The following is a 25,378-nucleotide window of genomic DNA, read 5'->3' on the forward strand; positions in this document are numbered from 1 at the left end:
GATATCAGCTACATAAAAATATTGTATACTATATATATATAAACTAACTACGTGAATTATGTCGTACATTTCTTGGGCTTTAATTTGATATGTTTTACGATATCATACGTCAATATTTAGCAACAGGATGTCCAATATTGGAAAGGCTGATCTAGTCGGCCCTTGACAATTTTCGTCAATACCATCGGGCCGATTAGATCGGCCCTTGGCACTATGCGGACACGTTGCTAGGCCGATTAAATCGGCCCTTGGCACTCAAAGGGTTAAGAACGATCTGGGCATGAGGAAGATCTGTGCGAAGCTGGTACCCAAACACCTGACTGATGAGCAAAAGAAGCGTCGTGTTGCTGTCACTTTGGAAATCCTTGATCGACTGCAAACCGAACCAGAGTTTTTCAACCACGTTATTACAGGAGACGAGACGTGGGTTTTTGAATACGATCCTGAGACGAAGCGGCAGAGTTCGGAGTGGCACACACCGGCGTCACCACGACCGAAAAAAGCGCGCATGAGCAAATCAAAGGTGAAGTCGATGCTCATTGCTTTCTTTGACGTGAAAGTCATTGTTTACAAAGAGTTTGTGCCACCCGGTCAAACTGTAAACGGCCAGTATTATAGAGAGGTGCTCCGTCGACTAACCGCCCGGGTTCACCGAGTCCGTCCGGAGATTGCCGATTCATGGATACTCCATCACGACAATGCACCGTCGCACACCTGCCTGCTCGTCACCGAACAGTTGGCAAAACAGTCGAGGGCAACGTTGCCACAGCCTCCTTACAGCCCGGATATGGCACCACCGGACTTCTTTCTGTTCCCCAAGATCAAGAGACACCTTAAGGGGACGCGGTTCGGGACTCTGGAAAACGTTCAACGTGCTACGACGAGGGCTCTAGACAACATCGAGGTTGCCGACTTCCAGGGAGCGTTCAGGGATTGGAAAATACGGTATCAGCGTGTTATCGACTCCAATGGGGACTACTTTGAAGATTTCTAAAGAAAAATTGTACATATTTTGCCAATAAAAATTTCCTGAAGTCAGTCCGGTTACTTATTATACAGACCCTGTAAAATGTGAGAAAAGTGCGGCAGAGCATGTACTCATACATAAACAGCAGGACGTGTAATGACATGTTAATTTAAATTTAAAATATTAACATCTGTTCAATATGAGCATGCACATATCGAATACTGTGTTACATTTTAAAGGTTTTCCCTATAACTGAACATTTACCTCACACCAAAACACTCCTAGTGTGTAGTTATTTACTACAAATTTACTGGATTTGCAGTGACAGTCAAAGAAAACTGATAGTAACAATAATAATACCAGTGATGAAATTACCGTGAAGCTAATATGGCCATGGCTTTAGCTTCATCCACAATGTGCAAGAAGTAATAGCTGTTGAAAAGTCTTCTCTGAAGAATCAAGAAGCCGAAACAAAAGCCGTCCCAGGCAAGCCCCACGTCTGAAGCCGGCACAGTGCACTCGTTTGGATCTGAAATTGAAGCAACCATGTTTCTTAATCATAAAAGATTTAACTATAATATCCTACAATTAAATCTTATCAGGTCACAAAATCTTACCACTGGATCCCCTAGACATACTACCACAACATACATAATTTTACCATATTGTTTATAGCTCCAATTCTTCCCTTCTCCATCATAAATCACAAAATTCAGCTATAGCCAGAAACCAGCTGACTGCTTATCAACTGTTCATTGTTCCAGTTGACCATTGCTTAAATCAAGTCATTTACTTTGTTATGTTCCAGTGCTGGAATTTAACGTTGTAACTATTATGTTGTTTTTATTTATGGTAAAGTGGTTTGCCTTTTGTAGTGACTACCTCTTTTGATAGACTATAGATGTATGTTTTGCATGGGAGAAAAACTTTTGTTTTGCTGCACGGAACATCACGTATGTTTATGTTCTACACTCGCTTTCAAAGAAGAATGACATGTTTAACTGAAACTACCAGCAGTCAACAACTAGGAAATGAGAATGGTGTCTCTGTAAATCAGCTGTGATGGAGCATATATATATTATGATTATTTGGATTTACAGGTAGTAAATATGTGTTTATTTCTTTATCAGCTAATAATATAATGGAGGAAAATGAAGACAATTATTCCAATTCATCCAAAAAACCAAATAAAAAAGTGGTGATTAAAGCTCTGATAATGGCAAAGCAGAATGGTAAAAGAAAATGGTAAAAAACAGAAATAAGTGTAAATGAAATACGACTGATGAAGTGAAGCTACGATGGCAAAAAGAATTGGCTAAATTACCTAAAATGAGATATTTTATAAATGGTACCTTTTCAAGATATATATTCAGAGTCTGTTGAAGTAGTCACTTCTGTCGATTAGTCTCGCGACTGCCTTACTTTTGAAAGTAAAAAGGACCTACTTATTCTTCTGTACATTTCTTTCCCAAAGATATAACTTAATCCTGAGATGTTATTGACTATCCAGTGTAATCAATAATTTTGTTCAACACACATTGGCTGTACAACTAGCTAGTCTGACTCAACCTAAATTTTTCATTAGCACATATTCGAGTACTGCCACAGCTGGAGCAAAGCCAACTCACGACTGATCTTGATATCTACAGACAGAGGGGAAAGGAAGAAAGGAGTGATACCACATTGATCTTCTAACTATATGAGTAAAGCATAGTTAGTTATTAGCTAAGTTTAGACCTATGAATGTGAATTTGTTTTGTTTCTTTAAGAAACATAAGATTTATAATTAATACTTTTGTGAACATTACTTAACAGTTTTTCAAATCACTTACTTTACAGTTTAACATAGTTTTAACTGAGGTTTTAGTTTTAAGTGTTTGTTGTAGACAGTTTTAGTTATTAGTTCCATTTCTATTATAATTAATGGGACTAGTTAACAGAACATTTTGTAGTGACGAGAACTAAATTGCACAAAGTATAACCCAGAGATAGCCAAATAATATTCAATTCGATTAAAAAAAAAGTAAAGAATACATACCTAGTGAATTTTGAATGCTGCCAAACTTTTTGATACAGGCAATACCAAACAGTTGGACAGCCCAGCATGCATGGTCCTGCATTTCACGCAGGAAGATGCAGCCGAGGATTTGCAGCATGGCCTTGATCAGTATCACTGTCACACTGTATCTGATCAAGAAACTCCACCTGCACACATACACCAATATTTGATACAAGCGATAATAAACCGTTTGGTCCAAACAAGAAACAACTTGGATGATCCAGTATGCATAGCTCTGCATTTCACGCAGGAAAATATAACTGTAAAATTTGTAACAATTTCATTTTATGTTTAAAACTTCACTCCTAATATGTATATATATATATAATGGATTTTATTGTTTTGAATAGTAATCAATTTGTTGCGAATATCACAAGATGTACAAGTAAGGTAATAAAAAATATGAATATTTAAAGGAGTGAGGACCAAATTTTTTCATATTCAATTTACTAATTTGTATAGGTCAAAAACTAGGACTTGTAAAAAAAGTACTCGGCTGAGCATATTCAGGTTAATTCTGACTAAAAGTATAACACTGACTATATTTAATGCTGAGTTGTAGTCGCAATATTTATATTATATATCATGCATAAAAATTCTAACATAGTTAAAAAATATAATCTTACGATTATTTAATAAGAATAGCACACAACATAAAAATTTGAAAAGATGGTGTACATATTTACATTTCACTTAAGTAAATAGAACAAAAATTGAGAACTAATCCATCCTTTGATCCAACTATTAATAAATATTCAAACATAGAAGTATTTGTATTGGAATTGAGAATAAAACATCAAAAACTGGCCCATTCATAATTTAAATATAAATTTTATAAACAATTGTACTTTAATTCACACATTTAAGTTAAACAATTGCAAATATATCTCTGTTGATGGTTAAACTAAAATGTAATTATTGTATAGAATAAATTTGTAAACTGTCCGACTGGACACTACTTACCATCGTAGTATAACCTTGACCGGTCTGAGATAAAGGTCGTTGCCTTGCCAGAGGAAAATGAAGGCACCAATCAAATAGCCCAAGGAGAAGATATTCACACGGTTGGTACCAGCCAAGAATACGATCGCTAGAGTGAACCAGATGAAAGCGGACAAAATCATCCTTTTGATTATATCCAACCATGATCTAGAACATAAGTACAGAAAGTTTTAAAATCTGGCTGAGAATAAAATTGTTTTTTACAGTTTGATAAAATCTAAAGAATAATGGATATTGTTACAAATTTTAAACGGATGAATTTACGTCTCTTATGTTACTTTCAATTATTCTTTTACATTGCTAAAGAAGGTAAACCAAAATATATGGGGGAGAAGAATAACAAAATTCAGGGAGGAGTGAGATAATGATAAACATGCTAGGGTTGCAATATTGATTCCTCTTAATTTATCTGATTTCCACACACTAAATGAGTGTACAAATTATCTTATCATGTGCAGCCCCTGTAGCTCTTATGATCACTTTGTTCCACCTATTAACATTGATGGGAATCTCAGAGAATATAAGATTTTCTTGATTTTTGTTAACATAAAATGTTTCCCAAGCAAGTGTATTGTTTGTAACTTCTTTCAATAATCATAACTTTTTATTAGAGATGATGTGTCCAGATTGAATACAGTGATTCGCAATAGCAGATTTTTCAGTTATTTCATATTTTATATATAAAAAGTGTTCTTTGAATCGTATTTTGATGTTCCTTTTTGTTTGGCCAATGTACATTTATCACAGTCAGTGTATTCCTGAAATTCCTGATTTGTTTTTCAATAAGTTTTTGTCCTAATATTTGTGATAATTTATTGTTTGTTTTGTAAATGATAAATTTATTTGTATGCTCTTTAAAAGCTTTCTTTAATTGATTTGAAATAATCTGTTATTTATTTATTTGTTGTTTTTTCTTGTTATTCTGTTGCTGTTACTGTTGTTGTATTACTGCCACTGTTGATATTTTATTTGTTTATTTTACTTTTGTTACTATCACTTGTTACTCATTTATTTACTAATGTTACTGTATTAATTAATTTGCTGTAATGGTTTTGATTCATTGGAAATAAATGAAAATGAAAACGATCTAATAAAAAACTGTTGGCCCAAATACGTTAGCAAAAACCAACCAACAAGTTGATAACTAATTATAGTCAGATAACTGGCATACAAATGGCATGTGATACAAAATTATACAAATGGTTCCAAGTTTGTTTATACACTCAAATAACTATAACATAGAATGAGGTACCTGGCATGTGATATAAAGTCGGGGACAGGATTTATGAAGCCAGACCTTTCTACATCGTCAATTATGCGTTTGTTGGTGCCTCCTGCGTACTCGTGGCCATCGTGACGCTGCTCTATCCGGAACACCAGAGCTTGACGACACACCAGTAACAGCACCACAAAGTCACCTGGATACAACACAGGATATCCAGTACATTACTGTAATTAATGTTGTATTAGAATTTAGAACACACTTATTGTTTGGCTTTGAACGTGGAGTGGTACTGGTGAAGAAAACAAGTAAACGGAAGAATGTTTTCCAGAATGAAGAATTACTAAACAAAATAAATGTTTCCTACTTCTGGCCACTAGTAACTTTAAAATTAGTTCTATTGTCCAGAATCAAAGTCCAGAAGGAAAATCGAAGTTGGTGGTTTGGCCAAATATAAATATATGTGAAAGATTAAAAAGTCTTTTGTGTTTGGCTCACAACACTGTTGAAACATTCAGAACAAATACACTTCAACTTTCAAATAATAATGGCTGGATTTTTAAGGGTTAATGAAGTACAAATATTCAATATCAGAGTTATTAGATATTCAACACCACTTAGAGAAATACAAGATGCCATCTACTATAAAATATAAAGAGTTTGGGAATATGCAGATTACAAACATACCACAAACTTTAATGATTTTCCATCAAATTATTCATTTATAGCATTATTATTATTTCTTAAAACATTCTGACCTACAGAAGTGAGAGGGATACATAAAGATTCTATTACACTACTGATAATAGTATTAACCCTTTGCATGCCACTAATAAATCCATTAACTTCCCTATAACGCCAAGACAAGTTAAAATAATTTTGTTTCTTCAAGTTCAAAGCTAATTTTTGTTATGACTAAATTATAAAAGGTAAAAGCAAAAAGAGTATAAAATAGGGCATTTTCCATACAATTAGCGTATTTATTAATAAAAATAAAAAGAACTATTTAAAAAACTGTTTATTTAAATTAAAATTCAATTTCATTTAAAAATATAATTAAACTGAAAAGTTTAATTTCAAACTAATCACAACACTATCATACAATGAAGAATAATAACGAGATGCGTAGTAGACACGCAATCATGACAACCGAGAAAGCCACGTAATACGCGCCATGGATATGTTTGGTTATGGCGCTATAGAAGACGCAGAGCTGACGAGCAGGTGGTCAGAGTTAGATAAAGGGCGCTCCCGCCCTCTTGCCGCAGAGTGAAGGTCATTTATAAATTCTTTCTTGGCAACCACGATAAGCAGGGAGTGTGCACCGGACATTTCGAAGGCTTTTTGTGAACTAAAAAACTCTAGAAGAGACATAATCTATGATATTGGATACAACTGTATTTGGCGTTTTGGTCAAAGTCTACCATTCCAATATATCCGTCTACAGCATGGGAAGGGTTAATTAATTATGAAACTAAAATCAATGTAAATAGCATAAAGAAATGTTGCTATTACATGTTATTATTAACTTGTACTGCCAATGCTAGAATGTACGGACCGGTTTCAACACCAAAGGAATAACTTACACATCAGCTTGTAGGCTGGTGGAGGATGTATAGGATCCGGTAAGAACATCCATTCTTGTATTCCTTGTAAAATTTCTGTCTCGTCCCAAGGGTAAACTGTAATAAACAATTTAAAATAACACTCTGTAGTTTTAATTGAAATATAGCAATATAGATATGGCTTGAACTATAGCACAGTGTTGAAATTAGATTACACTACTCTAGGCAACAGAAATTAATGCAAATTTAATTTAAGCTCAAACAAAATCAATAACCACTGTAATTTCCAGTATGTGAGCAGTACTTATACATTTCAGATCAATTTAAAAAAAGTACATGTTGTTAAAATCTCTATATTCAACAGGTGAATTTTTTGAAAAACAATAAAGACAATTTTTTTAAGATATACATTATTATAGTGGACTTAACTATAAGTATGAAACTGTCACAAAACTGGTTGGATTGTAAACATGATATAGTATTTTACTATAAACTTTTAACAAATTTATTTTTTATAATTTTAAGTGTTTTTTGCCATTTATTTATTGTATGTAATGTTTTTATTTAAATTTTAGGTTAGTAACATCTCATTTTAATTGTAAAAGAATGTTAAATTTTAATAATCAATATTTAATTCAATTATGATTATAATTCAATATTTAATAATAATATTTCATAATACTCATCAATGTATTTCTTTTTGCCTTATAATATTCTTATATTAAATCTGAACCAGGATAAATTTATCGTATATAACTTGTTCATTTTAATTGTAAAAGCACTACTATGCTTAACTAACTTTTATGAGATTGTTTTATTAGATGTAGAATATCTAATATTGATGCCATTCTTTGTATAAGAATATACAACGTATGAATAAGGGTTATTTTTATTTCACTTCGGTATCGTCTCTACTATTAAACTTAATGAACTCAATATACATATACACCTGAACCTACCTATACAAAGAGCGGGTGGTTGACCTACAACGAAAGCGTACTGTAGAGGTATGGTGAATACAATAAATATTTTAAACACTGTCCATATTTTAGAGAGCAATTGTCGCCGAGGTGTAATAAGCAGGCAGAGCCACAAAGCGTAGAACATTGCGTACAGATCCATTCGTGTGCCAATCAACATTACGACAGCCATCAGGCATATCTGCAATAGAAAGTAATGAACAGTTATAAATAGTGCATATATCAAAACGCTCTACTATGAGACGTAACTAGTACAATATACAGTGTGCAGTATACAGTATCACATAATAGCACAGTTATACAACCGATGGCATTGTCTACTTTGTAGCCTACTAAAATTGGCCTATTATAAAAGCCATTGCTGTTAACGTGTTAAAACGTAAAAATAAAAATTACAAAACAGTAATACTGTGCTTAAAATATAAAAAATTCCATTTAAATCTCACTTACTTTACAATAAATGACATTTCCAGACAACCAACCAAGATACAGTAACAGGGTATTAAATTGACATGATGGAAAAGCAATTATGTTAAAAAAACCTATAGGCCTATTAACATGTTCACAACGTGTGTACCCGATGGGGTACGCATGATCTTTTACAACTGCCGTCGTGTACCCAATCGGGTATACAACAGGCTTTTGTAAAGCACATGCGCCAATGGAGTACACGTAACTATGCATTTCCTTATTGCGTTTTTATTGATTCTATATCTTGGTGGTTTTTTCAATTTGATCCCACGCTTAAATAAATACCTCAGACTATTGTGTACTGCGTCGGGCGCAAAATTGCTTAATTTCTAAAATTAATTAATTTTTTTAGGTACCTGTTGGGGTACATGAAGAAAAATTTAAATAACTGAAGCCTTTTTCATGAACGTGTTAGAACATAAAAATCAAAATTACAAAACAAAATACTGTGCTTAAATGTAAAAAAAATCCATCTCACTTACTTTACAGTATGTTTTTTAGGGTAACATATCTTTAATGTTATTTTGGAATACACTTTAACATATATTGAACCTTTAAATTTGAGGGTAATTTGTTGAAAAAATTTGTTCCCATGTAGGATGGTGTTTTTTCCACCACTTTCTGATGATGGATGTCTGTGGTATTGAAAATTGGTTTATACCTAGTATTATTATCATGTATATAGTTTACATCACAAAGGCTGTCATAATTAGACTACACTGTTAATAGGGTTTTGAAAATTATTATGCTTGGCACAGTCAAAATTTTAAGTTCATTAAATACGCTTACAAGAATCCTTAAAAAGTGAAAATGTTAAAATAATTTTTAAATGTTTTTCTGAATGTTAAAATTTTATCTATATTTGATAGAACCCAAAGAACACAATGCCATACTGAGGAGTTTAATAAAAATAAGCATAGTATATGATTAAACATGTTTTAAAATCTATAGCATTTCTCAAAATAAGCATTTGGAAGCATGCAGAGTTTAACTTTATAAAAATAGTCTCAACTTCAATTTAAATGCAAATCAAGTTCTAGGGGGTATCCCAAGGAATTAGTGTTTTTACTAATATAAAATCTTTGATCTCCAAATTCTATATCTCTAAAAGAATAATTTCTTGATTGAGAAAAACAACATTTGACCAACTTTTTTAGTTTCAGTCCATTTGCTTCAACTTCCTTAATACAGTTTTGGTTTCACTGATTTTAGCCCAACTGGTCTTCATCATTCTTAGATTTAACAAATGCAGCCTTTTCATCTGCATAAAGTATTAGACTGTTTGATGTGTTTGCAGGGAGGTCATGTGTGTACAAAAGGAACAAAAGAGGCCCCATAATTGAACCTTGCAGGACCCCAACTTTTACTTTCTCCTACTCTGATTTAGATGTAACATTTTTTTGCGATAGATGACTGTCCTCTGGTAACAATTCGATAGATAAGATTTTATCCAAGATATTGAATTCTTAGAAAATTTGTAACGGTTCAACCTTTTAGGTAGTATGTCTTGATTACTCCACCCAAACACCTTGGATATATCACAAAACACACTCATTGTGCTCTGGAAATCTCCTACGGCCCACGAAACTTCACCTATAAATTTATACAATGCAGTCATTATACTCATCCCTCTTCTGAAGCCAAATTGTTCAGAAGCTATATTTTTTCTAAAAATACAAATATTGAATGATGGCATAAAAGAAAATGGTCTATAATTACTACATAAAACTGCTAAAAACTACTGAATTTTTCTAAATTATTTCTTTACTTAAGTTTGAGTATGTAGAATATACATAAAGTTTAGAGTGTGAACCTGAAGTTTTACAAAGCTAGTTGTGAATAACTGTTTATTTATTAGTTCTTCAATGATTCTAATTGCTATTTCTGCCACTTAAATACCTTAATTGCTGCTCTGGAGTAAGCACAAAGCCGAATTCTGTAGCTTAAAAGAGAATGGAACAGACCGTAGTTAGTTAAAATTAAAATGTGATTAAGTGAAGAAATTAAAAATTGGAACTAACCCTTGCATAATAATGTAAACAATAACTTCTTCCAGTGACAGTTTCTAGCATGATGCTCAAATTTGCGTTATATTCATAAGTTTTGAGAAAGAGGTTGATCAGAATAGAAAAGCCCCATGTTAACATCACACACTGCATAACTAGTTTCCTTGAACAGAACAGTACAAACCTCGACACCAAACCGGTAGAAGCCAAAGTTGAGCAAGTACTTGACACAGTGCTGGACATCCTTGTCCACCTCCTTGTAGGTGACCCTAGGGAACATGACGACTGGGCGTGAGAGAGGTCGGCCCCGGAGATGGCGCTGGTACTTTTGCCGAGTTGTCACCACAGCGTGTAGAGTCAGCACCATGATGAGAGCTACCATAACAGACATCACTCTCAGTTCTTACAATGGCCATATTCTAATGTCTAATCATGTCAAACTATGTAACATGATGAATTTTCAGAGTTTATTATTGTTGTATTTTTTATTATGATATAACATGTACTATGGTGCATTACTCCATCTATTAATGACTGTTATATGTTATATTTTCATTGCATATATATATATACAATAAATAAGAAAATGGTAAAATAATGCGAAATAATCTCAATAAAGATTTTTTAGAAGATGGTCCCTAAAAGTTTTAAATGGTTGTCGAATAGGATACCAAAAATGAGCTGATTGAGGGAAGTGACAACTCAATCAGCTATTTTATTGATTTAACATTAGAAAATCTTCTTTTTTTTCATCTTTTGCAGTTGTTTAATTAATATAAATTGCCTATAATTTCAATTTTATTATTATAACTATTATATTATTAATGAATCTTGAAGTTTGAAATTCATTGTATAGGGCCACTACGACTAATATATTAAGAAAATAAGTAACATGGTACCCTTTAATAATTTTAAATACTTGCATATGTTTCGGTAATTATGCCATGGCTACAGTAATAACTGTAAAATAAATGTGAATAAAAGACATTATGTTATTTATATTCTTAATATAGTAAGAATATAATTAATATACATTTAATAATAAGTATATGTAATATAATAAATATATACTTCTGTAAAATCCCATTACAGATAGATCATTTTAGCATAAGAATAGCTGTTCTTCAACTATGTTATCCTCTGGGCAGTAAGTTTTCAAACATCCAACAGTCCCCAAAAAGTAAGTTTTTTAAATTTGTTAAATAATTTTTTACCATTATATTAATACTTTATATAGTGTTAGTTCAGTAATTAAAGAAAAGTAAAGTAAAGTAGTATTATTTTACCAGGCGAAGTTAGGGCTAAGAAGCCCTCTCTAACACTTAACCTGGGGACCAACGGCTTAGAGGTGACTTCCGAACCACCACCAATGGCCAGTGGAAAATGATGTTTCTGTGTGAATAAATAATGTAATTTAATTTCTTTTCAATAAAGAATCAAACTTTAAATAACCCCTTTTTTCATAGTAAACAATATGAAGCTTCATAAATCCTTTCTTCGATCAATTTTGTAAGCCTTGCTCTAATATATAAAGTCATGGAAACATAACATTGATCAAGAAATATGTTGCTGATAATCATGAATCAGCAATGAAGGTGGAATAACTTACCTGAATAAAATAAAGTTCATACAAATTTTGCTCACCAATATAGCCATGGAGTAGATTTGGAAGACTTGTTTCAAAATCCGTTTTATGGAAACCTATCCATTCTGCAGTGTTGTATGTTGTATTTGTTTCCTGAAAATTTAACAATTAATTGCTTAATAAAATCATAGATCATATCCTTTTAAAATTGTATAATACAGTTCTATTTAATACTCAAAGTGAGAACATTGAGATTTTAATAGTATATAGGGTGTTTAAAAATGTGGGGATATATTTTGGGATAATATGATTCAACAAGTGAAAATAAATAATGAAAATTCCGTAACACTATGGTCTATTTCGCTTTATTTAGCGTCTGTCTGTGTTTATAATATATTCATAGTTAAAAACGGTTTAGATTAGAATTTTGCATGTTTTTATGTCTTATTAGGATGTTACATTTTACTAAAAGGAAACAATTCTTAACAGTTTCAAAATGGTTTTTAAAGAAAAATTTTATGGAAATGGCAAGAATAGAAACAATTTCTTGTAATCAAACAAATATTTTATTTCTTATAATCAGATGATAAATACTGGAATAAATCTATGTTTACTACTCACATGTAATCCTATACAGTGAATTATTATACAGACAGACGAATTACCAGTGAAAAAAATATATATCCCAAGATATTCCCTTAATTTTTTGAACACTTTGTATCAATTTCATCAGTTAATCTTATCTCAATCTGTGAAGTAATTTTAAAATTTAATAAAAGTGACAACCCTCTGAGCAATTACAAAGGAATTTTACAAAGACACCATCAAGCACCCTTATCCGTACTTCAAGATGTTCCTAAATGTGATGTACATTGAAAGAAACATCCACTCCCACATTGTCGGCCATACTTACCTTGGAGAGATATCTCTTAACATCCCTGAGTTGGTGGTGATAATTGAGAGAAATACAAATCTCTGCACCTTATCTCCGACGCCAACCAGAGCAAGAGCAACGCCTTCAACAGTACTGGTCATTACCAGTATAGTGGAGATGTCCTCAAGCAATTCCTCAGTTTCTTTGAAAAATTCCCATTGCCATGCCCAATTTCACCTCAATGCAATAGATCCAGAAACTGTGGGTTCCAACAGTGGCTTCCAATGATTCCATTAAAATTCTTAATAGTTTTTCTTTTTTTTGGGAAGGAAGTTAAAATGTTTTTAGCACACACCGAGAGATTTATTGTTCCCTCAATAGTGCCAGACTCCTGCAGGCTTATTGTCCCATGGACTACTGGCCAAACAACCCCCTCATCATCGAGGACACTAGTCTGGAACTGTTTAGCACACACTGAGAGATTTATTGTTCCCTCAATAGTGCCAGACTCCCGCAGGCTTATTGTCCCATGGACTACTGGCCAAACAACCCCCTCATCATCGAGGACACTAGTCTGGAACTGTTTAGCACACACCGAGAGATTTATTGTTCCCTCAATAGTGCCAGACTCCCGCAGGCTTATTGTCCCATGGACTACTGGCCAAACAACCCCCTCATCATCAAGGACACTAGTCTGGAACTGTTTAGCACATTACTTCAGGCTAGGCCTGTGAAGTTACCCCATGAGGGCTTTCCTTGTCGGGGAATCAGGTGACCTCTCCCTGGAGCATAGCTCCAACAATGTTCTCGGGAGTGACATGAAGCCGATCTCAGAAAAGAGAGAAGCCCGTTGCACATGCCACCTCTTGCATTCGAAAAATATGTGCTGCGCCATGTTTGTTTGAGCTGGTGACTTTGCCCACCTTGAACAAATAAGCCCGAAAATACCCGTGGCCCCAGAAATGTTTGGTCACGAACTAATTGACCTCACCGTGCTGCCATGCCACCCATGGTCGAATGTCCGGAATGAGTCTGAAGGTCCAACGTCCAGTTGAAACTTCAGCCGTGCTCTTCTTTAGCAGCAGAATCTCTGTCCACCTCGGCCATGCGGCAGTAGATTACCTGTCTCTCCATTGGAAGATGGTAGATGGGAGAGACAACAGCGATCACCACACAGCGTCCAGATGCTTCCTGAGGGACTTCTTCAGAAGTTTCTTCTTATCCCTTTTGCCAGCTTGATCTTCAGGTTACTGGGAAGGGGGTTCTTCCTGGACTTGGACCTTGAACCAGGTCTTGGTGTCCATCTCCGCTGGTTCTTCTGCCTTCTTTTTATCTTCCTCAGACTCGGCAGGACTCGAAGCTGGGCACTTAGATGCGGTGGGCAGGGGATGCTTCTGCAATTATGGCGAAGTCTGCGTTGACCAGGAGACCACCTCACAGGACTGCCACAACTTCTTAAGTGGAAGGACGTGTAGAAGGCTGGTTTCAAGTATAAAGATACCCTCCTTTATCTTCTGGCTGATGATTTTCTGTCGAAGAGTCGCAGCCTTCATCACCGCCAGTCTGCTCAGACATTTCCGGAGATGCCCCTACTCCCTAGCCAAAGCAATGACAGCCTCATAGGGCATTGGTTTTGCTAACACCTGCTCTTGGGGGGGAGGGCCTGAAACCACGGCCTGATTGTGTGGTCACCGAGGAGGCCGGTATTTTGCCAAGAATCGCTGTCTAGTTGGTGTTGACCGGCGGTCTCAACACCCAGGACCTGTGTTCGAAGGAATTTGCAATCTCTTCAGTATTGACTTGGAGGAGGCAGAGTTGGAAGCTCCTACCGTGAGGAAGTGTTTGGGGTTTAGGGAACCCCAGGATGGTTCTTGCACCTTTTGAACATTTTTATTAAATAGGCGTCTATAATGTCTGCCTCAGCCCCCAAGACTAGGTGATTCTTCCCCCCCTACTGAACCCAAATGTGAAAGTCAGACCGGTCAGCCGCAGATGCAACTTAATCTGCCCTGAACTGCCCTCAAATCACAGGCAGTCATGATGAGCAGTGGCCTCGGCAGAGCCCCCCTCCCCTCACCAAGGATGCAGCACGACCCTTTTCCGGTCACCAACCAGCACTACTACAACCAAGGGGAATTTCGCCAACTGATAGGGTAGACAGATCATTGCTGGCTAAGCTGACCTGGGCGCCTGTACTATCCGGCAGCCTGGGAAATGCAAGAAAAACCCAGTTTTTAAGCAGTACCCTTTGCCCAACACTTTGCGTCCAACGGTCCGGAATGATGTGGTGTGGAAAGCTAGGTTATTGCGATTAGTCAGAACCTTTGAAAAGGATATGCGTAAAACAGAAAAGTGCACTCTGACATTTTAGTCATCTCTTATGACAAGCAGGAATACTGCGGTCTATTCTAACCCAGAGCCACATGGGGGGAAAATTCTTAATAGTACAACATTAAATAATAACAATGATATTAGTGTTAGGGTTACTTGAGGTACATATGTACCAACCAAATTGTAAAGCTCTAATATTGCTATTGGCATAAATTGAAAATTTAAAGGGCAATGAGGCAGAGTTCCGAGGTTGGGGAGGTGTTTCTACCAGAGCACCAGTTTGAAGGTTATTTTTGACGATGGAAGGATTGTGAAGGAAACAGGATTTTTCCGGACATTTGCCATCGTTCAGTGAAACAAGAAATCAGTAACACTACGTTTCGAGATCTGCAATCTGATCTCTTCTTCAGGTAAAGAACTAACCTAATACATAATTACAAACTAGGTTTTTTTAATGTATATACATTTTTATTATACATAAAAAAACCTAGTTTGTAATTATGTATTAGGTTAGTTCTTTACCTGAAGAAGAGATCAGATTGCAGATCTCGAAACATAGTGTTACTGATTTCTTGTTTCACTGAACGATGGCAAATGTCCGGAAAAATCCTGTTTCCTTCACAGAGCACCAGTAATGAGCTACAATGTGAGAACATGAACAAGAAAGGCTTACTGTGCAGTTGACAGCCCAGGTGTCGTGCTTGATGTACTCTATCTGGTAGATCATCTTGGACAGCAGCAGCACAGACACTAGCACCGAGATGATGTGAGCCACAATGTTCTGTATGTTGCTACCGAACAGGAGGGATATCACAGCCAAGATGACAAACACAAAGTGTAGAACGCACACCTACAACATTCAGATAGTAATTAGTCCTTTAGGGAACTTCCAGCTATTCAATCCTAGGAATACGGCATTCCTTCTGCAATAGACAAATCATACAAGTTTCATCATCCTAAAAGATTAACTTTAACTTGCACCCAATGATGTTAACATCTAAAATAGTTAATAACTCAACTAACTTTTCAACATATATATAATATACAATAGTAACAAAATAATACAAACTGTTAGCAATAACTGTACATAAAAGTCTAGAAATGTTCGTTCAACAAACATAATATTACTTCTCAAAAACACAATTATTAAACAAATAACTACCTAAGGATAAAAGAAAGGAGTGTAATCAATCCATACTAGTGATTAACTAACACCTTGAGTGCAGATCCCATAATTTTATAGAATCTATATTTGTAATTTTAGCGTGTATTAAAATCGCTAATGTTACGGGCTCATTCTACTATGTGACGTCTATTGTGTTGTTAGTAAAACAATTCTCCACTAAAATGTGTGTGCTGCATTACATCAGCCCGTTCACAAAGCAACAGCTGATGGCTTTCATTCTTTGTTTATTTTGCTTGTGCCTACTCCCACATCTACTCAGGCTGTCGTCATCATGGATTTACCCGGCTTGAACGATGATGTTATTGCTGAATTGTCAGATGAGGATAGTTCCATTGGTGTTGATAGACTTTTTAATGAACTAGAAGATTATCCTGACCCCGTGAATGAAGAATCAAGTGATACTTTGGGTAATATAATACTTGAGTTAGTGGTTTAAGAATCTGTTTCCTTTTTATGGTTATGTTTTTATTTTAGTAGTTAAAACACACACAAACACACACAGTTTTATGAGCCATTTGTGTACAATTAATTATTTCACTAATTCCTTTTTTTACTTTTATTTTTTATTATGTTACAGACGCTGAAAGTAATGGATGTGAACATGATGAGTCGGTTCAAGGTAGGCCTAATCCTTCAACCTCAACTAATGAAGGCACAGAAGTTGATAAAGTGCCGAACATTGATATGTTTTGTGGTGAGTTTGGATGGTATTCCTGAGTTAGATGAAAATAGTAATATTATGGACGTTTTAAATATTTTATTGACAATCTGTAACACTTGTTAAAAAAGTTTTTTATCATTTTTCACATGAGCATCAACCAGAAGCCCAGGATTTCCAACAACTGGTTAAAAGATCCTGTAATGCCATGTAACTTTTGCCTTAATCAAATGAGATGGGATCGATTTATACTGCTGATGGCAAATTTTCACATATCGGCTTTATATCGAGAAAGGAAAACATGACTTTGATCCTCTACACAATGTTTGTCCCTTGTGGGAAACTTTGCACTCATGTTTTCAACAACCAAAGCTTCCACATGAGAATATTACGACAGATGAAGGCATGTGCAAGTTTTGTGAAAGGCTGTACTTTGAACAGTACATGCACAAAAAGCCCAGTGGATACATGTGGAATATTCTGGTAGGAGCAGTACAGTCATAAATTTTGTAACAAATCTGCTAGGCTCATTGACAGGTAGTGAACGCACTTTATAAACTGATAGATTCTACACAAGTCCTGCACTAGCGTTTGAATTGGAACAAACAGGACTTGTGGGTTGATTAAGAACAGTGAGGAAATTCCTCAGGCTGTAAAACAAGCAAAAATGAAGAAGAAAGACCAAATATACTTTAGAAACGGCAACGTTCTCACAGTAAAGTGGAAGGACAAGCAAGGTGTTTATATGATATATGATAATCTCTATACATGGCCACATATCAAGACAGACTTAGCAGAGAAAAAACTATGCCAGTCAGTGTTGTTGTTTGTTACATCAAGAACAACTTTAGCGTAGACCATGCGGACCAGCAAATGCCCTCTGGGGCATTTGAGCGCAGGTCCATAAAATGTTGGAGGAAACTCGCTTTTCACATGTTCCTCGGGTGCTTGGTAAATATCAGCATACTGTACAATAAAGTTACTAAAAAAAACTAGTAACTACTCAATTTACAAAACTTATTTGTGCTAAGCTGTCTGTGACTGAAATGCAAAATCCCCACCAGTGTAAGTGGATGCCAGTTTAGCCAGTTAGCTACTAAAAATCACTTCTTAAAAAGATTCTAGTTCCACCACGAAAAACTAAAATCCAATAGATATGGAATGTGGGAAAGCCAAGAGGAAGGATTTTGTCTAAAATTACATGTTTAAAGTATATCACACGAAAAATATTTTGAACATCAATAAAACTGTATTTATTGTATCAATATCCTGTTTTGTGTGTAAATAATAAAAAACTAAATTTGAAAGGAATTGTTTGCTTTATTCGTTTACAAAACTTTAATGATATATTTTTTTAAGGGATATCAAATGTTTTATGTAATTAAAACAATAATAAAAAAATCAATATAAATTTCTATATCAAAATAAAGAAGACTCAGGGATTTCAACAATTTAAATATATGTTTTATAACTTAACTAGTTTCTAGGTTATGATTTTTCCAAAAACACTATAAATTGCCAGCAACCTATTGAAAACCACGTATATCAGGGCCGGCACTCAGTGTTTTAAATTCACTTTTATTGGCAAAATAATAATAATCTCTTTATTTCATTTAATCCAAATTTTACATAGTATCCCTATTTTCAAATTATATATACAAAAATAACTCAAATCTACACATACTTATAATGCATATATTCATCCCTGTAATAGTCTCACTAACTCAGGATCCATCATATTTCAAAAATAAACCAGAAAAACTAGGGATTCAAGTATACAACCCAGAGGGACACCATCCGCCATTTTGATTTTCATTGAAATAACATTAAAAATCTCCACACACATTATTATCTAATTTATAAAACTTTATACAATTGCAAATATTAAAATCCTTTATATGAACAAAAGTTGTTATAAATTATTGAAAGTTTCTTTTAAAAATAATTCTGCTCTATATTGTGAAAGAGTTAAGTTAAACATCTTGTACATCATTATTGACACTTTTCAGTAAGAGGGACTACCTAATGAACTTACCCAAAACGTCTAAGTAGGTATGCAAGTCCATAGTAAATTTGGTCTTAATCAGTTACAGTATGTACCATGTTAACAAGCCACACCTACCATATAAAATTGTGAATAAAGGTAGATTTTTGGATAAGGGAGTCATGACATGCAAAAAGGTCTTCTATGAAATGTACAAAAAAAATTTAAAACGGACATAGCAACCAAGTTTAGCAGGAGTACTTACATCATAGACTGCGAGAAGCATAGCTGAGAACATGATGATCTTGAGCATATGCAGCTCTAGGTAAAGCCAGACCAGCTCAATCAGCTGTATGAGGCCATCCAGCAGCTGGGTGCCCACAAAGTGCAGCTTCACCTGTGTCAGGTCTGCCAACACAACCACACATAAACCATTGCAAAGATTGAAGGTATAAACAGATTGTAAAGATATACCAGTGCAAGTTAGGAAATTTTAATATACCAGTGCAAGTTAGGAAATTTTAAATAAAAATCCACAAATTATTGTTAAATATGTGTAATGTTTACAGAACTGTTACACCCTGTATATTTATATATATATATATATATATATATATATATATATATATATATATATGTCTAAACTTCCTAGTAATATCAAAGAAACTTACTGGTGAGTATGTGGAAGGACTTCCTTGTATCCTTGGAAGGAGTGTCTGGCTCAGTCATTCTTGTGTCTGTGGGAGACATGGGGATGGACATTTCAGACTTGGGGATGGAGCTGCCGTCAGACGGTCTGTCCGAGGGCCTCACTGAACTGGTGCCCCTGTCATCATGCCATGCAGCATATTACTCAGGGCACTTCTTTGGAAGAAAACTTTAAATTATTCAACTTCCATAATTAAATACAAGTTTTCTGCCTCTTAACACAATCACATGAAAATTTGAATGTTGAATTTAAGTTCACCTTCCTTTTTATTGCAGCATCTGATATCTGACGCTGTCTCAGACTTCACTCCTGGAATCTGAAGTCATGTTCGTCTGAAGAGATCCAAAGAAAGTCGACGACAAAGAAACTCAAAACGAACCTTTACATCAATTTAACATCAGAAACACCTATAAATAGGTGAAGTGGTAATCTCATAAATCAATTGAGTGCACTACGATGCTTCTGACACAATCTCTTAGCATGGGTGAACAACCGAGTTTTCTACACATACATAGCTATGGTAGTAAGGTTTGATTCAATTTGAATGTTGAATTTGGCTCCAGTTCAGCTTTAGTTTTTTTTTTCCAGATTCCAGGAGTCAAGTCTGAGATAGCCTCATATATCAGACGCTGTAATAAAAAGGAAGGTAAACTGAAGCCAAATTCAACATTAAATTGAATAAATTCTTCCTACCATAACTACGTTGCACATGAAAATGCTAAATGATCCATACAAAGCTAATCTGTTCCGGTTTTCATCTGTCTGTTGTTAATCCAAGATCACCAGTTATAATACACAGGATGTGGATGGTAAGAAAATACCTTTTACCAGTTATAATAATCAGTACTATTACTACAGTTACTAGTATAATAGAATTGATAGTACTACAAAATTTAAAATACAGTATGCTGTATGCAATTTAGTTGTAGAGCAAAGTTAGCAAAGCAAACTTTATTTTTTAAATTCGAAAAAGAGCATAAGACAAAAAAAAAAGCAAGACAAAGACAAAGAGCATTTTCTGGAAATGTTATTTCCCTTATCATGAAATTGGAAATATTAAATGTTCCTTTCTGACATGTCTTATAATACATACTTTTTGCACTGAGCTGATTTGTAATACCTGATCAACAACCTGACTGAATTTCATTGAAAAATCAACTCACTATACAGCAAAAAATTCTATAATGATCTATTTTATTACATAAAATTCATAAGTAACATAAATTATTTTAGAGAAACAGTAACACTCTTCAGTGTGATAAGGTATATTATATCATTATTGAGTTTTAAAATCGTAGCTTGTATTTGACTCTATATTGTACCTGTAATTATAATTTCAAGTTAATTTTTAAAAAACATATAATTTACATTGCATTAATGTAACTTGAAAATGTTTTGTATCTTTGCTACACGTCTAAGACGGAAAAGTGACAATAAAGAAATTTGAATTCTTTCCAAAACTGGGTTATGTTACTGCTTTAAGCCCCGTTTCCATTTAAACAAATTTGTATCGCAAACACGTTGCGCAACATGTGCCTCCGAAACTTGTTTTAAATGGAAACAGTCTGCAAACATGTTGCGCAACATGTGACCGGGGACAAAAATTGTTTCAGGCCACCGTGAAACAAAACATGTTGCGCAACTTGTATCACGAAACTATTGGAAACAGGCTTGCAACAATGTGCCGGGACTTGCGCATGCACAGTACTGTTTACTCGCTGTCAACCCTAACCTCAACGTTAACCGACACGTGCTCCTTGTTCAAGTCGTAGACCTTTACATTTTTTTAGTTACGGTAAAATCTATTATATTGTAATTATAAATAAAATAATTATTTATAATATTTATTGCAATGGAGTGGCCAAAGTGCAAAGTGGCAAAGTTAATTGAATTGTATAAGCAAGAGACAGTTCTTTGGAACATAAGAAATTCAAATCACAAAAATTCCAACACCAGAACTGATGCACTTAAGAGAATTGCAGACGTTATGGAGAAACCTATTGAAGAAGTCGAGAAGAAGCTTCATTGTATAAGATCTCAAAATATGAGAGAAAAAACAAAAATTGAGAAAAGTAAGAAAAGCGGAGCTGGCGTTAACGATATTTACGTGCCTAAATGGCATTATTTTTAGTTTACTGAGTTTTTTTATCATCAACTACAGAAATAGTTGCACACTCGAGCTCACTAAACCTGGTAAGTATATTAAGGACAAGGTAGTATCTTTTATAACATTTTACTTAGACTCGTTAATAAGTTTGTACAAATCGGAATACATATAACTATATTAGAAGATTTATTAATAACTGAACAATATTATTTTGAGAGTCCAGTATCACACCCCATGTTAATGTTACCACGGTATGTATTTTTATTCTGCACTTAAAACTAAGGTTTGCTATTTTTTGTACACTTTATGCAAAAGTACTGTAGGATGGTTGTTATAAAGGCCTATGCTATATGAAATATATCTCAACGTCAGCTATTTCATTTTTAAAATTAAAAATACGGCACTTATCGGCCTGCGTTTAAGAACAGTTCTGAAACTGTGTCTTTTAAGGCTTACAGCATGTGATAGATTGTTCAGCACTGTATCATAATAGTTTCTGAAAAAGTACATTAATGCATTAATTAATTACCACAAGCCTTGGAAAGTTGGTATTTAGATCTAGTATTTAGAAAGTAAAATATAGAAAATATTACAACAGGAAACCAATGTAGCTGGCCGGATCCATTATTTACAATGTTGTGAGAATTTTCAGACCTTATTTTTAAAGCTGTGTAAGTAAAATAACAACAGGAAATCTACTTTATAAAAAAAAAACCCATATATACTATAGTCATTGTTGACTGTATCAGGTTGTGAAAAAACAAATTACAGGTTCCATGTATGGATAACATTTTTTAAATTCAAACAGCACTTTATTGTCTTACAGTAAATTAAAGCAAACAAAATTGTGAAAATGTTTAAAACATTACTAGGGGTTATTTCATATGTAATAAATTCACAAGTTTAATTTCATATGTACATATAACTCTACAAAATTACTTACTACTTACATTATATATAACATTTTTTATTCCAAGATACATAATTTCCTTAACTAGAATTAACATAACAACATGTCGGTCCTGAGATGTAACTTCCATGCATTTATGCATATCGATTTTGCCACAAAAGTGGCTGACTGTGAAAGAAGTGAGCTACAAGATTAAGTAAAGTTTCAAAATCAGAAGCTTTCATTCTCAAAAAAATTATAAAAAACCGCTTTGCATACGTAAGTCTCTCATCAAAGAGTTATATGCTCCTTCCGTTTCTCTATTTGCTAAAAAAGCTTCGAATCCACCATCTTGGGACGTTTACGCTTTCTTTTTATAAGTTGGAAGTAAGCGCCTGCCATAACCACGAAAAGCTGAGGTAGAAGCATTGCTCATATTCACTCACGAAATTAGTAGTTAAGAACTTAGAAAACACTATACTGTATCTTTAATTCTCAAACGCTGTACTGTTGAACTCTACGCTTACAAAAATGTTGCAGATGTTTCAGGGAATTTAGCCGGTCAAATTGTTATGTGCCACAAGTTGCGCAACATGTTTCAGCAACTGTGTAATGGAAACGCACCTTCCAAAATTGTATGTGCCACAAGTTGCGCAACATGTTTCAGCAACTTGTGTTAATGGAAACGCACCTTTAGATGCTTATTGAAATATACGTAATGCAATGCGAAATACAATACATTTGACACAAAACAGTTTTGCTACTGTAGTAAGTATTCTATTGAACAGTAGCAATGACACACAGTTATATTTGTTCTGCGTATGATTAATGGGAAGATATTAGAATCACAAAATAAACACAATATTGATTGGGATTTAAGAGGGTACACTAGTGAGCTGCTGGTAACACATCTAAGGATCAATTTTTAACTTGGGGCTAAAGTTGAAAAAACTGTGTTAGTTATAAATAGGATCTCATTTTAGGTCAGTCCGTAAATGTCTCACTATAGAAACTTAAATTTTAATGTCTTAATACTGATAAATTGTAAAACATTATTATTGTCTGCTAATAACAATGTATTATCATTTCTTTTCAATACAAAGTTTGTTATGAACAAACTTCCACCTTCCACTACACCAAAATGTACTCTTTGAGAAGAAACCTTCTTACGTAGACAGGAAACTTTTTAACCTTCTTCCTGAAGAACTCAAAGCACTGCAAGAAAAAGGACTGAAGTCAGCCTTGACACGATGGCTTACAGAACGGCCATTATGCTCACTGATGAGTTCTTAAACTGGAGGAGTGAAGAAGAAAATTGACGTTAATAATTACTTGACAATTAGAAGACTTAAACTTATATATAAGAACTACTTATTTACCAGATGTATCTGTTAACATTAAAACAAATTGAAAATCTTAATGTATTTTGACACCATTCTGATCTCTAAGATTACGAATAAAGAACTTTGTCTATTGTCTATTATATGCCCCCAATAAGTTACAGAGAATTAGTATTAACATGTAATTGTATATTTTACAATTCATTAGCATTGAGATACTAAATTCTAAGCTTGTATATTTATAGCTTTAAGACGAATTCCTACTTATGATCCAGTTTTGAACCTTAGCTGCATGTTAAAAGCAAAGCCTGAGATGAGTGGCCACCAGCACACTTGATAACTAACCTGCTTTTGATATCGGAGATGGCCAAGAAGTCTTTATGGAAGTAGTACAACTGGATGACTGTGATTACGACAAAGAACGTGGGCGTCAACAGACGGACAAACAGCTCAGTTGTGTCGAACTTCTCCAACCCAATGTCCAGTTGCCTGACAAAAACAGTAAAGATGCACAAATACAATTGTAGTATTGTAAAAATTTTGGGGCCGGAGCCAGGTTGTGGGATAGCCTTCTCCAACATTAAAGCTCTGGTCAAAGATTGGGAAAAGAGGACAAGACACAAGAATTGGAGTAGAGCCTCGGGTTTAAGAATATCCAAAATGTTTATCTCTCCTTATGCAAAAGGGTGGACAGCTCTCCTAGACCAGAATAAGGAGGATATAAGACTTATATTAGGAATGTTGACAGGACATGGCCCTCTGAGGAAGCACCTTTTGAAGGTAGGCCTTAGTCAGAGCAGCGAATGTAGACTCTGTGGAGAAGAGGAGGAGTCAGCGGAGCACATTTGGTTGGATTGTCCTGCCATAGTAGAGACTAGGAAAAGATACTTGGGAGCATATCTCCTCAGCCCCAAGGACATTAGAGAACAAGAGCCCTTAAATCTGATTGGCTTTTGCAAAAGCCTCGGTTTTTGAGGGCACAAATTAAAGTAAGGGAGGCGCAAAGGTCCTTTTAGGACTAAGTGCGGGGACAAATTGTCCTCTTCCCTCAGGAAGGGGGAAAAAAAAAAATTGTAAACATTTCTCAACTCATCATTATTCACTTTTAAAGCGCTCAGGAAAACGTTGGGCTCTGTAGAATTAGCGCGCATTAAGAGATAAAAAATATTCTGTTTTGGCCAAAGTTAAATTTGTTTTCTATTTTTTGTAAACGTTTTTAAAAAGCTCCACCAGATTTACACGTAGATGCAACTTATACGTGGGCATGCCATAGCCGTCCCTCACATCCTAAGATAAAACGTCAATCAAAGAATAGCATTTGCTTTTTAACACGCAATCCAATTTGCTTTCCAATCATCATAAACTAATACAATTCTGCATTCATATACATTTACAGCATTTTCGTGAACTATAGTGTGTACAATAAACTGAAGGCAATATGGA

General features: G+C 34.6%; 1 protein-coding gene across 1 annotated transcript in view; it reads right to left on the reverse strand.

The window, feature by feature from the left end:
* LOC124365534 (piezo-type mechanosensitive ion channel component) overlaps positions 1 to 25,378 on the reverse strand; it is a 192,913-nt gene that overhangs the window by 78,118 nt on the left and 89,417 nt on the right. The window contains exons 16-27 of the mRNA XM_046821521.1: positions 24,281 to 24,424; positions 19,562 to 19,716; positions 19,156 to 19,298; positions 15,736 to 15,912; positions 11,917 to 12,010; positions 10,457 to 10,647; positions 7,775 to 7,976; positions 6,837 to 6,932; positions 5,281 to 5,446; positions 3,990 to 4,175; positions 3,006 to 3,172; positions 1,343 to 1,496 (exon numbers count right to left, since the gene is read on the reverse strand). Of these exons, the coding sequence (XP_046677477.1) occupies positions 1,343 to 1,496; positions 3,006 to 3,172; positions 3,990 to 4,175; positions 5,281 to 5,446; positions 6,837 to 6,932; positions 7,775 to 7,976; positions 10,457 to 10,647; positions 11,917 to 12,010; positions 15,736 to 15,912; positions 19,156 to 19,298; positions 19,562 to 19,716; positions 24,281 to 24,424 (1,875 nt within the window). The remainder of the gene's footprint in view (positions 1 to 1,342; positions 1,497 to 3,005; positions 3,173 to 3,989; positions 4,176 to 5,280; positions 5,447 to 6,836; positions 6,933 to 7,774; positions 7,977 to 10,456; positions 10,648 to 11,916; positions 12,011 to 15,735; positions 15,913 to 19,155; positions 19,299 to 19,561; positions 19,717 to 24,280; positions 24,425 to 25,378) is intronic.

The sequence above is a fragment of the Homalodisca vitripennis genome, chromosome 6 (assembly GCF_021130785.1).
Source record: "Homalodisca vitripennis isolate AUS2020 chromosome 6, UT_GWSS_2.1, whole genome shotgun sequence".
Lineage (NCBI taxonomy): Eukaryota > Metazoa > Arthropoda > Insecta > Hemiptera > Cicadellidae > Homalodisca > Homalodisca vitripennis.